We start from the raw sequence: 13,818 nt of genomic DNA on the forward strand, positions 1-13,818 counted from the left end.
GAAATAATGCTGCTACACACAAAATGCATTTTGAAATAGAGTGTCTACACACAAAAACGCGTATTTCAAGATAGGCTCTATCCAGTCTACGCAGCCCCTATTGCAAAATAAGCACTCTTCCTCTTGGAGTGAGGTTTCCCTATTTTGAAATAAGCCAGCTGCTATTTTGAAATTATTTCAAACTAGCGGGTGCATTGTGGAGACGCTCGCAAAGTTATTTCGAAATAACTTTGCTGTGTAGACCTACCCTTGGAGAACAGCGTTCTCATTAGCTAGAGCCAGCCAACTCCAGTTTTCCTGACTTAGATGATAACCATAGAGACAAGGAAACCCAAAACACTCTTCCCCAGGCTGAGACAAATTAAGTTTAGCCCCTATCCTTGCCAAAGCATGGCTGACAAGTAGGTGCAATGCTTCAAATGCATGCAGAGTAGTTTTTGATAGCAACTAAAATGGATATCCTCAAATCTAGCATCACTAGAGAACTGCATTTTTTTTGTTTGCCTTAATCTAAACGAACATCATGAGGTCTAAAAATCAGCTGGCTAGTGACGGGCAAAGGACAGCATGTCCGAAGCAGCCAGCGTGTGCAAAGCGAAATCACACTACAGTTAAACCCATGATAGGCCTGATCCTGAGCAGCAGCCATATTGTGCAGAGCACAAGCTTGCTGGGTTGGGAAGCTGACGAGCACCTGGCACAGCTCACTTTGGCACTTGGTTAATGCTACCCCTTCTAGCCCAATTCCCCAATGCTGCGGGAGCTCTGAAGAGGGTGCCAATTTGTCAGCAACACAGGTGGTGTACAGACAGCCCAGCCACGCCCCCTTTCCTTTGGCCACACCCCATTTCCCAGCATGGAGGAGAAGGAGGTGAACTACCCGAGGCTCACCCTGACACTGAAGCTATGTCTGCACTAGCCCCAGAACTTTGAAAGGGGCATGATAACGAACCTCATCAAAAGATGCTAATGAGGCACTGCCATGAATATGCAGCGCCTCATTAGCATAACGGTGGCCACAGCCCTTCAGAAAGAGAAGTTACTCAGTGTAGTACCGATGGTTCTTCGAGATCTGTCCCCGTGGGTGCTCCACGTTAGGTGTCGAGCTCACCCCGGCGCCGCAGATCGGATCTTTCCCACAGTTTCTGCCGGACCGCGCATGCGCCGGCACGCACCGCTCCCTTGCACGCTCCCGGCCATGTGCGCGATCCGGTCCCCGCCAGTTCCTTGACCAACCGCCTCGGATGCTCCTGCAAAACACTAAACAGAGATCCGAAGCGGGGAGGATGGGCGGGTGGTGGAGCACCCACGGGGACACATCTCGAAGAACCACCGTTACTACGGTGAGTAACTTCTCTTTCTTCCTCGAGTGTCCCCGTGGGTGCTCCACGATAGGTGACTACCCAGCAGTAACCCAAGAAAGGAGGTGGGTAATCGGGTTATGTGCAGCTTGCCCCCGAAAGGACCGCTGTCGAGAGACGGGTATCCTCTTGGAATACCCTGTGAAGGGCATAGTGCTTGGCGAAGGTGTCATAGGATGACCAGGTCGCCGCTCTGCAGATGTCTTTTAGCGCAATGCCCTTGAAAAAGGCTGTTGATGCCGCCACCGCCCTGGTGGAGTGAGCCCTGGGCGGGGCCAGTAAAGGAGTCTTTCTAAGTTCGTAGCACATTTTTATACAGGATACGATGTGCTTCGAGATTCTCTGTGAAGAGAGACCTTCTCCTTTTGATCTGGGAGCAAGAGACTAGGAGTCTATCCGTTTTTCAGAAGGACTTAGTCCTGTCTATATAAAAAGCCAGCGCCCTCCTCACATCCAGGAGGTGTAGGTGCGCCTCTTTGTTGGAGTTATCAGCTTTGGGTAAAACGAGGGTAAGACTATAGGTTCGTTAATATGAAACTCTGAAGAAACTTTCGGAACAAAGGCTGGATGCAGCCGTAAGGTTACCGCCTCCTTCGAAAATACTGTGCAGGGTGGCGTTGCCATAACTGCCGCGAGCTCGCTCACCCTGCGAGCTGACGTGATTGCGAGAAGGAAGGTCGTCTTTATCGTAAGGAGACGGAGGGAAACTGTGGCTAAGGGTTCAAACGGTGGTCCCGTGAACGCGTTAAGCACCAGGTCCAAGTTCCACGAAGGTGGAAGTGGTTTCCGAGGGGGGTACAGGTTTACCAGCCCCTTCAGGAACCTGGTAACCATGGGATGGGCGAACACCGTGGGCCCTTCCTCTTCGTGTCGAAAAGCCGATATAGCGGCAAGGTGGACCTTCAACGAGGATAGGGAGAGTCCGCCTCTCTTGAGGTCCAGTAAGTATTCCAATATTACAGGTGAAGGCGCAGCAAGGGTTGCTAATTGCTTGGTAGAACACCATGCAGTGAATCGAGTCCATTTCTGCTTGTAGGTCTTCCTGGTGGAAGTCCTTCTGCTACTTTCTAGGACTTGTTGCACTCCCTCCGTACATGTGCTCTCTAGGGAGCTGAGCCATGGATTAACCATGCTTGCAGTCGCAGGCCTCGGGGGTGTGGGTGCACTATAGACCCCTGAGCTTGCGTGAGCAGGTCCGGCGCCACCGGAAGGGGCATCGGTGGGCGGTCCGACATGCGCAGGAGTAAGGGGAACCATTGCTGTCAATCCCACGTTGGGACTACTAGGATCATGCGGGCTCTCTCTCTCTCCTGGCTTTCTGCAAGACCTTGTGGATGAGCACTGTGGGAGGAAATACGTAGAGCAGGGGGCCCTTCCACGAGATCGCGAATGCATCCCCCAGGGACCCCCGTCCCAGTCCTGCCCTGGAGCAGTATTGTGGGCACTTCTTGTTGCGATGAGTGGCAAACAGGTCTATCTGGGGTAACCCCCATGCATGAAAAATTGGTCGTAGCAGATCGGAACGGATCTGCCACTCGTGTGTGAGTGCGAAGTGCCTGCTCAACTGGTCTGCCTGCACGTTGTGAGCGCCTGGTAAATACGAGGCTTTCAAAGTTATATTGTTGGCGATGCACCAGTTCCACAGGCGGACTGCTTCCGCACATAAGGCACGGGACCGAGCTCCTCCTTGTCGATTTATATAAAACATGGTGGAGGTATTGTCTGTATTGATCCCGACTACTTTGCCTTGTATATGGTCTCGAAAGTGTTTGCAGGCGTTGCACACTGCTCTGAGCTCCAGTATATTTATGTGCAGCGACTGTTCCGTAGGGGACCACAGTCCCTGTGTCACCTTTTCGCCCATGTGTGCTCCCCACCCTATGTGGGAGGTGTCGATGGTGAGAAAGATAGATATTTGTGGTTGATGAAAGGGTACCCCTGTTAGCATGCTCTTGGGGTTCACCCACCATTGCAGGGATCTGCGCACCTCTGTCGTGGGCAACACCACCCTGTGGACGGTGTGTGCTGCCGGTTTGTAGACGCTCACCAGCCAGTGCTGCATGCTGCGCATATGCAATCTGGCGTTCTGTACTACGAACGTTGCTGCTGCCATATGGCCTAGCAGCTGTAAGCACATTAGAACTGGCACCGTGGGGCTGAAGGTGATGACTTGTACGAGGGAACCAATGGCGCGAAAGTGGGCACCTGGTAGATAAACCCTTGCTGTGATGGAGTTTATGCATGCCCCTGTGAACTCTATGTCCTGTGTGGGGTTGATCTTTGACTTCGCCAGGTTGATGACCATGCCCAGCGAAGAGAACGTGCCTGCTGTAACGCGTATCATGCGTAGTACCTCTTCCGTCGAGGGCCCTTTCAGTAGGCAGTCGTCCAGATATGGGAATATAAACACCCCCGTCTGTGCAGGTAGGCTGACACCACTGCCAGGGTCTTGGTAAATACTCTGGGGGCCGAGGAGAGGCCGAACGGCAGAACCTTGTATTGGAAATGTTCTTTGCCGACCATAAACCGTAGAAAACGTCTGAGAGCCAGGTGGATTGTTATATGGAAATACGCGTCTTGTAAGTCGAGGGCTGCGAACCAATCTCCATCGTCCAGTGCCGTAAGTATAGAGGCAACTGTGATCATCCGAAAGCGTTGTTTGCGCAAGTACCGATTGAGGCCTCGAAGATCTAGGATGGGCCTCCAGCCTCCTGTTTTTTTCTCTGTAAGGAAGTATCTTGAATAGAACCCTTTCCCTCGGAGTTGCTCCGGCACTCTTTCCACTGCCCCTATAAGCATAAGATGGTCCACTTCCTGCTTGAGTCTCGCTTCGTGGGAGGCGTCCTTTAGATGGGGCCTGGGTGGGGGTCGTGGCAGTGGGAGTGACTGGAAGGGGATCGCGTAACCCGTGGCTATGATCTCCAGTACCCATTTGTCTGTGGTGATCTTTTGCCACTTGGCGTAGAATGGTCGGAGGCGATGATGGAACATTAGCTTTGGATGACATTGCGCGATGGTAGTGATAGTGCAGCCCTCGGTCTGTCCGTCAAACTTGTTGCCTTTGGCCCTGCCCTGAGGAGGAACGGCTCTGTTGGGAACATCGCCTGGGAGTTCTGTACTGTTGGTGCTGTTGATGCCGCCCTTGCTCGTAACCCCTTTGGTAGTGAGCACGCTGGGGTTGATACGGGTATCGTCTTTGCTGAGGGTAATACTTTTTCTTCCTGTATGGAGGGGTATAAATCCCCAAGGTTCTGAGAGTAGCCCTTGAGTCCTTACTGGAATGAAGAACCGAATCAGTTGATTCAGCAAACAACTTCTGTGTATCAAAGGGGAGATCAACGATCTTCGCCTGCAGATCCCTCGGGATACCCGATGTCTGAAGCCAGGATTCCCTGCGCAGGACCACTGCCATAGCCGTTGAGCGTGCTGCCGTATCTGCTACGTCCAGGGCGATCTGAACTCCTGTCCTCGAGGCTGCGTAGCCTTCCTGCACGATGGCCTTCAGCACCGGCTTCATATCCTCTGGAAGCGAGTCCATGAGGGAAGTCAGCCTGGAGTAACTGTCAAAGTTATGGTTCGCTAGGTGTGCTGCATAATTTGCCATTCTCAACAGTAGGGTAGAGGAGGAGTAGACCTTTCTGCCGAATAACTCTAGCTTCTTGGCATCTTTGTCCGTTCCCACTGTTTTGTACTGAGAAGTTTTCGACCTCTGTTGAGACGATTCCACCACCAGAGAATTTGGTTGTGGGTGACTGAACAGGAACTCCATGCCCTTCACCGGGACGAAGTATTTCTTATCCGCTCTCTTGTTTATAGGTGGAGTGGACGCAGGGGTCTGCCATATCGTGGTAGCGGACTCCATAATTGCTTCGTCGAGCGGAATAGCTATTTTGGAAGAGGCCGGAGGTCTCAGGTTTTTGAGGAGCTTATAGTGCTTCTCCTGCACCTCCGCTGTTTGGATGCCTTGCATAAAGGCCACCCTTTTAAACAGCTCTTGGAACTGTTTGAGATCATCCGGGGGGTGGACGTCCCCTGGGGCCGTAGCCTCGTCGGGGGAGGATAGAGAGGAACCACTAGGGTAAGCCTCTCTGGATCCCTCTGGGTCCTGTTGACGGTGATACATCTTCTCGCTGGAGGCTTGCGAGGGGAAATCTCGGGGTTCCAGAATCAGCTCCCCCCGAGATATTTGCGTTTCCGTCCCCATCCGCGATTTCCCTCAGGGATAGTGAACCGTCTGAGGGGACCTGTCCCTGGCGGTATGCCTATGGTGTCTATGCCCTGCATGATAGGGGCGACCATGGCAACACGGGTACGGTTCCTGGGACGGAGGGCGTCTGGGGGAGCGAGATCGCCTGGGTGATTGAGACAATGTTGAGACTGATTTGTGATAGTACTCCAGGGGGTCAAATCCCAGAAAAGGCGAGGGTGGCCCGAGCCATGGTGAGGCTGGCTGGAGGAACGGGGAGGGAGGCTCAGGGTAGACTGGGGGAGACCCCTGCCTCCTTGTTGGAGTTCGCAGCATAAGGGGAGGGCTTAGGGAGAGCAGCCCTGCAGCCCTGTCTGGAGAAGGGCTGCGGTGCCGGGTGATCTCTGCTGCCTTTCCCCTCCCCTGTGGGGCTGACTCCGCCCCTTTCCACGCCGGGGATCTCGGCCCTGCTGTCGGCGCCGCGCTCAGCACGCTTCGCTGCGGTGCCGCGCGGGTGGTCTCCCCCGGCGCCTGCAGGCCGCATGCCGGCGAGCTCTGCACCGTCGGCGCCCCAGGGCGTCTGTGCCACTAGCTGCGGTGCCGCTGGTTCCGGCGCTTGCCTGGCTGCCGCTCTGCCCACGGTGCGGGCCAGCTGTTTGATTATCGGAGGCTCAGCCTCTGCCACGTGCGCTTCCGCGCCGCCGCCGCTCGTCTGTGATTGCAGCTGGGGGCTATGTCCTGCACCCGTCCCGCTCACTGTGGCTGCCGGCAGGGATTGGGTTGGCGAGAGCTTCCTCCGTTTTTGCACTGATGGGGTGAGGGAAGCCGCCTTCCTTATATGGGCCCCTGCGGGTCCCTCTTGTTGGGGCCGCTCCGGCACGTCTGGCTGGAGGGCCTTGTCAAAGAGCAGCATTTTTAGCCGCATTTCTCTGTCCTTCCTTGCTCTAGCCGTGAGCTTTGCGCAGAAGGAGCATTTTTGGGTGACGTGAGATTCCCCAGGCACCTAATACACTGACTGTGCCCATCGGAGGCCGGCATAGCTTCGCGGCATGACTCACACTTCTTGAATCCTGAAGAGGACATTGCGGTGAGTCTTTGAGTTGTTAATAGGGTACTTAGCACCTTTTCTGTGCGTGTTCCCCTCTCGGACCCAGCCTGCCACGGCAGGAGGCCTAATGGCCTTACATCCCCGGGCCTCCGCTGCTCCTCTTGTTACTAAGGCTTTTATATACTTTTTTTTTTTTTTTTTTTTTTTTTTGCAATAAGAAAAATAACAAGCTAACTTAAAGACTGAAAGACTGAAAATAAACTCTAAAAACACTTAAAACATTGAATACACTGACTCTGGCCGCAGCCTGAGCGGATTCCGTCTGCAGCTGATGGCGGTTAAGAAGGAACTGGCGGGGACCGGATCGCGCATGTGGCCGGGAGCGCGCAAGGGAGCGGCGCGTGCCGGCTCATGCGCGCTCCAGCAGAAACTCCTGGAAAGATCCGATCTGCGGCGCCAGGGCGAGCCCGACACCTATCGTGGAGCACCCACGGGGACACTCGAGGAAGAAGTGCTGCTTTCGATCACATGCGGCTCGTCTACATGGGGGGTCCTTGTTGAAAGGACCCCGCCCGCTTCAAAATCCCTTTATTCCTATTTGGTGCAGAGAGAGCCTGGGAGTGTTATCTCATTTCTCATCTGGCTTTAGAGTCAGATCTGGGATGGCAGAAAGCTCAAATGCTCCGCAAGATCACGGCTGTTATAAACAGAATGGACTTACAGCTGTACGCTTATTATTATGTATAAGGGGCTGTGGCGTGACATCTAAATACCCTCTAGGCCCAATAAACCAAGTAAAACCATCTCCTAATAGTAGCTTCCTCGGGACTCATAATGTTAAGGTTGCTATCTGACGGCATAGTAACTTCCTGCACCATTCCTGGTGGTGGCGTGGGCACAGTTTAAAGCCTTGTTGATCATACCTTGCCCATGAAATAACACATGCTTATCAAGGCTGTAGGAATCTGTACGTAATCACATAACACGTGCCCTGACTCATGGGTTAGTAATTCTTTTAAAAAGGTTTTTGTTGTATTTGGTAGCTAAGTCTTTTCTTTTAAGTACAGTGCCAAATGGGAAACATTATTTGTTCAATCAGACACCAGCTAATCTGGCTAAGTACTTGCTGCTGCTGTTTGAGAATGAATGTCATCATTCTTGGAGTCATGCCCACTTACCAACTGATGGCCTCAGGCTGGTGTTTCAGGTTGCTCAGCGTGTCAGAATGGCTCTGTGTCTTCTGTCGCCATTTTCCAAAGCGCTTTTATATCAGTAATTTCAACTGAACTGATTGCAGCACAACGAGGAAATAAAGGCTAGGGCTACGGTAGGGAGAGTAAGTCGATTGCAGATATGTAATTCTAGCCATGGCAATTGCACAGCTCGAAGTGATGTATCTGCAATCAACTCACCTGGTCGTCTACAGTGAAGGTCAACAGGAGACTGTCGCCTGTCAACCTCCCTTGAGGAATATAGGGGGCGACTGCCGACCCCGGTATGTCGATTTCGTGCATCCTGCCCAGATGCGCGAAATTGACCCCTGGAAGCACGACCTGGGGGACTGGGGGTTCGATCTTCTGGACGAGTGGAGACATAACCTCAGTCAGAGTTAAGCTTATTCTAAAGTGTCTGTTATAAGTATAAACAGGTTGAACCGCTCTTATCCAGAACTCCCTTGTCTGACATCATCCGTAATCCGGCGTGATTTTAGTTAGCTGGACAACCACATCATGGATGTGGCCAAGTTTCCCGTGGCGCCATGAAGTTTGTTTGCAGCTACCAGTCCTGGCTCTCAATGTTCTGGGTTATTATTTAGCTGTAATTTACCCCTAAATGTCGTCTAAGAGCCCAGCAAGCAGTGGGAACGTTGGTGATGCTGCTAGACAATGTTGACCTCCCATGGGCCAACGAATTCTCTGGTTTGGCACCAGTCAGATCCCATGCACGCCGGACTTCAGTGGTTCCACATGTGACAAGAAGGCTTGGAAAATACGCCCGTGTATCACGGACCTGGCTAAAGGAATGGGCAAAGCTTGTTAACATAAAGCAAAGTCAAGCTGCAAGCAAGAGGTAGGCTCCGCTCACAGAACCTGGCACGAGCAGGGCCGACATTGCAGAAACACACACACTAAGTACTAGGCATAGGGCACGTGTGTGTGCGCACACACTGCGGACGGGTGGTGGCAGAACACCCTGTTAGGAAGCACACCGACACCCCAAAACACTTCCTAGAGAGAACAAGAGCATCCTGACCCATCCTACAGAGAGTCAGGACAACAGCATGATGGCCGGGGATGTGACGGACCCGACCCATACAAGGTGGCTCCCTGACACATGAGGAGAGTCAGGAGATCTCTGAGCAACTTCCTGGATGAGCTTGGGGCCAATCACGTCACTTTGAAGTGCCTCAGCTTCCCCCTTTACAAGGCTGCCTTAGCTTGCAAGGGCGTTAGGAGCACTGACGCATTAAACGTGCGCAAAAGTCTAGTCGGAGCCCCCCCTTGCGCGAGATGTGGTACGCTGAAAGATGGGCCCCCTACGTCAGGGCTGGCCAACCCGCGGCTCTCGAGCCACATGCAGCTCTTTGATCAAGGCAATGCCGCCGCGCTCTGGGAGTGCTGTCTTCTGCTCTGCACGCGCGCCCCAGCGCCCTGTAGGGAGAAGTGAGAGGCTGTGGTGGTGGGGGCTCCGGTGAGTCCCAGACATTGGGTTAGAGCAGGGGGGCTGGGGTGCCTGGCTCTGCAGGAGGAGGAGGTGGGCATTGAGCCACGTATTATATATCCATTTCTATCTACCTCGGTATGTTAGATAGAAAAAAAATCACTGTAAAATACGTGGCCCTTTGCACACTATCCACAGCTATTTTGGCTCTGAGGAGCTATCGAGCTGGGCACCCCTGCCCTGTATGCATCCGTCTGGGTAAGACAGAAGACCCAGACATGAAGTTAACCCCCTGAATAAAATTGTGTCCACCTGTAGCGAGCAAACCGCTTCTTGGCTCGTGCTCCATTTTCATCACCTGCTTCAGAGCCACTGGCAATCAAAGTGACTTTAAGCACTCGCTTATGTGCTTTGCTGCAACCGGGTCCCAATCAAAAATATAAGATCCAGGCAAAGGTGCAACACAACCAGGGAATGTTCTTGCCAAAGGAGGAGAAAGGGGTGGACACAAGCCAGCCAGCACTGAAGGCAGGACGCCAGGTGGTCTTTCTGTACTGGATTCAAACAACAGACCCAGGCCTGGCTTTTAAATATCTGAGTTTCTTTATTAACCTGAGTATAACAAATATAACATATACACGGTATAAAAATGACCATAGAACAGGAGAGGGTTATGGGTACAACACAGATACGTGCTCTATACACGGGAGGGGATGAGAAGGCATTAAGCGTTTTGTTCTTGCGGCGGGGAGGAAGCATGTTCTGATCTGTACAAATTTTAATCCCGTTCCACTAAAATGCTACAAAGTACTTTTAATTCTTAAAAGTGACCAGCAAGAGGTCTCTGCTCAGCTCATGACTCTCACCCTGGCCCAGGAACGGACAAAGCCAACGCAGCTGCTTCTTCGGGGTGAGTTGGAGAGTTTGTCATCAAATCAAATCATCACATGAAGAGCACGAGGGGTTCCGGGCACGGGCAACGCACGCCCTCTGGAAACCGACGGGGATTGGCAACATGCAGACGACACTGCTGTGCTCGGGGCTACGCCGGCTCCGAAGCGAGGGGAGGCAGATTTTGATGCTTGAAATACTGAACGACTTGCTGGGGGAGCTCCGCCAACACGGCTTTGGCCAAAGTTTCTTTAGGTGCCTGGATTTAAAAAAAAAAAAAAAAACAGGCCACATGAGTCAGCGAAGTCACTTGTCCCCAGCAGCTATCACAGTGGGGCACCAGCCTGTATTAAGGCCGACGTATAATTACCAGGGTCGGTGTAGGCCCACCTATGGTCACCAGGAATGTGCCTCGGACTCCTGCCTCTCTTTCTCCGGGTCCTAACACCCTGAGTGTTGAGTCAGACGGTTACCCTGCAGCGACTGCCTACGCTTGCTAATAGCTCTCGCACAGCCTGGGACAGAAGCTGCACTGGGAGTAGCCTCAGGATACGGGATGGCTCTCAAAACCACAGGGCCATTTCAGAGCCTGGGAAGTTTCAGTGCAGAGGAGGCAGAATTGCCTAGTGGTTATGGCCCAGAACCAGGAGTCAGAGATTCCAGGTTAGCACCCCAGCTCGGCCACCAACCTGCTTTTTGAGCTTGGGGAACATCACAATCTCTCTTCACTCCAGCCTGCAGACCAGATGCAAGAGGTGACTGATGCACTGGGCCCTGTCGCCCAGATTCAGGGCATGTCCACATTATAGTCAGGGTCCATCTTCTGGAGTTCAATTTCGTGCGCTTGGTGGAGATGCACGACATTGGTCTGTCTGGGATTGACAGCTGACCCCAGCATTCCTTGCTATCGGGAGGACTATGGGAGGTCGACAGCCAGTTAAGTCGATTGCCGATAAATCGATTCCAGCTACGCAAATACCACAGCTAGAATTGTGTATCGGCAATCGACTTACATGCCTAATGCAGACCAAGCCTCAGGCTTATCTGCACTTCATTTTTGCTGGCAGTCTGGGAAGTGCCAGTAACTCCCATGGGTTAATGTTTCCTCTGCAGCAATGCACCAGGTGAGAACTGGGTAGGCCCCCCAGCCTAGCAGGAGAGACTTGAATGCAAATGCATCTGACTCTAGAGTTGGGAGTGCTACCAGCTAAATTGCACAGATCAAGTAAGTACAATGCTGAACAGCGCTAGCCGTATGACCCTGTCCGCTCTTCGTCACTGGGGAAAGAATCAGAGCATGCCGGCTCTGGGGTAGCTTCCCCTGGGGCTGGTGCTTTGGGGCCGGCAACAGAAAGGGTGTGGCAGCACCGCCCGCACTTACGCTGCGGAACTCGCGGAAGGGCACGAACTGCACAATGTCCCGCATGGCCTCCTCTCCGGTGTAGGACCGGAGCATGCGGTTATCCCCATCCAGGAACTCCATGGCTGCAAAGTCCGCGTTGCCCACCCCCACGATGATGATGGACATGGGCAGCTTGGAGGCCTGCACCACGGCATGTCTCGTCTCGTCCATGTCGCTGATGACGCCGTCGGTGATGATCAGGAGGATGAAGTATTGCTGGGGAGACAGAGCAGAGGGGGCAGTCAGAGGCTGGGGAAGAGGTTATGGGTGGCCAGGCTTTTCCCAGCGCCACACACTGCCTCAAAGACCTGCTCCGTGAAAGGAACACGTCCCCAACCCACACAAATGGGGGAATGTTGTACTGAGGGGCTGCCGATCGCTTTCTTATAGGATATGGGCAAGTCAAGAGCCTCAGTGATTTAGGGCATAAGATCCATTCTCAATGAGATTCACTTTCAATGGGACCTATGCTCCTTTATCATTTTGAAAACCCCACCGTAGGGGCCTGAACGTGGACTCTGCAGCCTAAATCTAGGCTCCCGTTGCAGAGAATTGAGGCCAATCATAGAATCATAGAATCCAAGGGCTGAAAGAGACCTCAGGAGGTCAGAGTCCAGCCCCCTGCCCAAAGCAGGGCCAATATCGACTACATCATCCCAGCCAGGGCTCTGTCAAGCTAGGACTAAAATACTTCTAGGGATGGAGATTCGACCACCTCTCTAGGTAACGCATTCCAGTGCTTCACCACCCTTCAAGTGAAATAGTTTTTCCTTATATCCAATATCCAGGGTCTCCTCACAATGCACATCCCATCCAGCTCTAGCGATCATCAGTCCATGGCTCAGAAGCTCTGTAGGCCCCTCGGTCACCTCCTCAGACCACTCTGCCCGTCAGTCACCAGGAGGCTCCGGCTCTCCCGAGTTGCCCTACACTCCTGCAACCACCCTTCCGTCAGGAAGTACCTGAAGCTAACGCCCTCCCAATCACCTCACTTACGGTTTCCTCTCTGACCCTTCCCAGCCTGCTCACATCTCCACATACTCAACATGCAAGGGACTACAGTTGGCCATTCGGAATGGATCTCCACATATAATGGGCAGACTACTCGGGGTGGAAGCTGAGCCTGAAGCCACCCCTGGGTGAGCCCCTTCTCCCATACCCATCTCCTGGCACCTAAAAGAGATTTTGCTCCCAGCCATCAGCCTCCTAGAAGCTGGTCTGTTTTCCAAATGTTCCAAATAAACCTTTGTACAAACCAGTCCCACGTCTCCTATGAAACTCACTGCAATCCTTGTGATCATCCACTGTCATCCTCCTCCCAGCCCTTGTCTTGCTGAGCGGCCGCTTTTGGCCCACTAACACAGGTACGCTGTGGCTGTTTACTCTTTGTTAAATGGACATTTGATAATACGAGATAGGGGATCCACCTATGAGCCATGCCCTTCTGTGGTGAGCGCGACTGCAACCATGCGCCAGCCAGGCGCACGTAGCAGTGGAAATGGCTGTGGATTCGCAGAGAGATCAGACGCCCGCCAGGTGGATGTGAATTTGCTTATGACATTTCCATGACAACCTCGGTTCACGTGGTGCAAGATGACTCAGTGGTGTGCAAACATCTCAGCTCCCTTCCCGCGCCAGAAGCACGCCGGCTGGAAGAGATTACCTCCCGGCAGAGCGAGAACTCTGAATTCTCTCCCCCAGCCTCCAGCGCTGCCCATGGAGATGTAACAGCTTGAGACAGAGGCCTTGCTCTCAGTGTCACTTCTAGTTAAGGCAAAACAATGGTGCAGAAATGTAGACAGCCCATCAAATCAGTTATTTTGCAACTTCTGGTATGTCCTAAATGGCCAGCACATCACAAGACTGAGCCCATGCGACTAAGGCAGACTGTATTGCAGACCAGACTCTCTCCTCATGAGAAACGAGCCCCCGCAACTCTAAAGCAGTTTGCTTGAGCAGACCAAGAAAAGGCTGATTAAACCAGACCTCCCCCGACCAATTATTAGATTAGACCAACGGGGCTCAGGCCGTCGAGTCTATTAGCAACAGCCAAATCCATGCGTTTAAGCGGAAGGCACAAAACTCACCGTGAGATGCTTAATTTTGCAATGCTTTCCCGTGAAGTGGAAATTTCTTCCCGGCTTCACCTGGTGATTGGATTATGCCGTGAAGCATGAGGGTTAGTACCCCCTGCAGCTCTCGGTGTAATTACTGGAGCTAGCTTTGTCCATGTTTGTATCTGTTCATGCACGTAATTCCCTACTGTCTG

The 13,818-nt window shown here is 52.8% G+C and overlaps 1 protein-coding gene across 3 annotated transcripts in view; it reads right to left on the reverse strand.

The window, feature by feature from the left end:
* Positions 1-9,836: 9,836 nt before the first annotated feature.
* Positions 9,837-13,818, reverse strand: part of CPNE2 (copine 2) — a 163,633-nt gene continuing 159,651 nt past the window's right edge. For all 3 annotated transcript variants that reach the window (XM_075009120.1, XM_075009119.1, XM_075009118.1), the window contains 2 exons: positions 11,529-11,765; positions 9,837-10,406 (listed from right to left, as the gene is read on the reverse strand). In XM_075009120.1, the coding sequence (XP_074865221.1) occupies positions 10,299-10,406; positions 11,529-11,765 (345 nt within the window). In that variant the 3' untranslated portion in view covers positions 9,837-10,298. The remainder of the gene's footprint in view (positions 10,407-11,528; positions 11,766-13,818) is intronic.

The sequence above is a fragment of the Carettochelys insculpta genome, chromosome 14 (assembly GCF_033958435.1).
Source record: "Carettochelys insculpta isolate YL-2023 chromosome 14, ASM3395843v1, whole genome shotgun sequence".
Classification (NCBI taxonomy): domain Eukaryota; kingdom Metazoa; phylum Chordata; order Testudines; family Carettochelyidae; genus Carettochelys; species Carettochelys insculpta.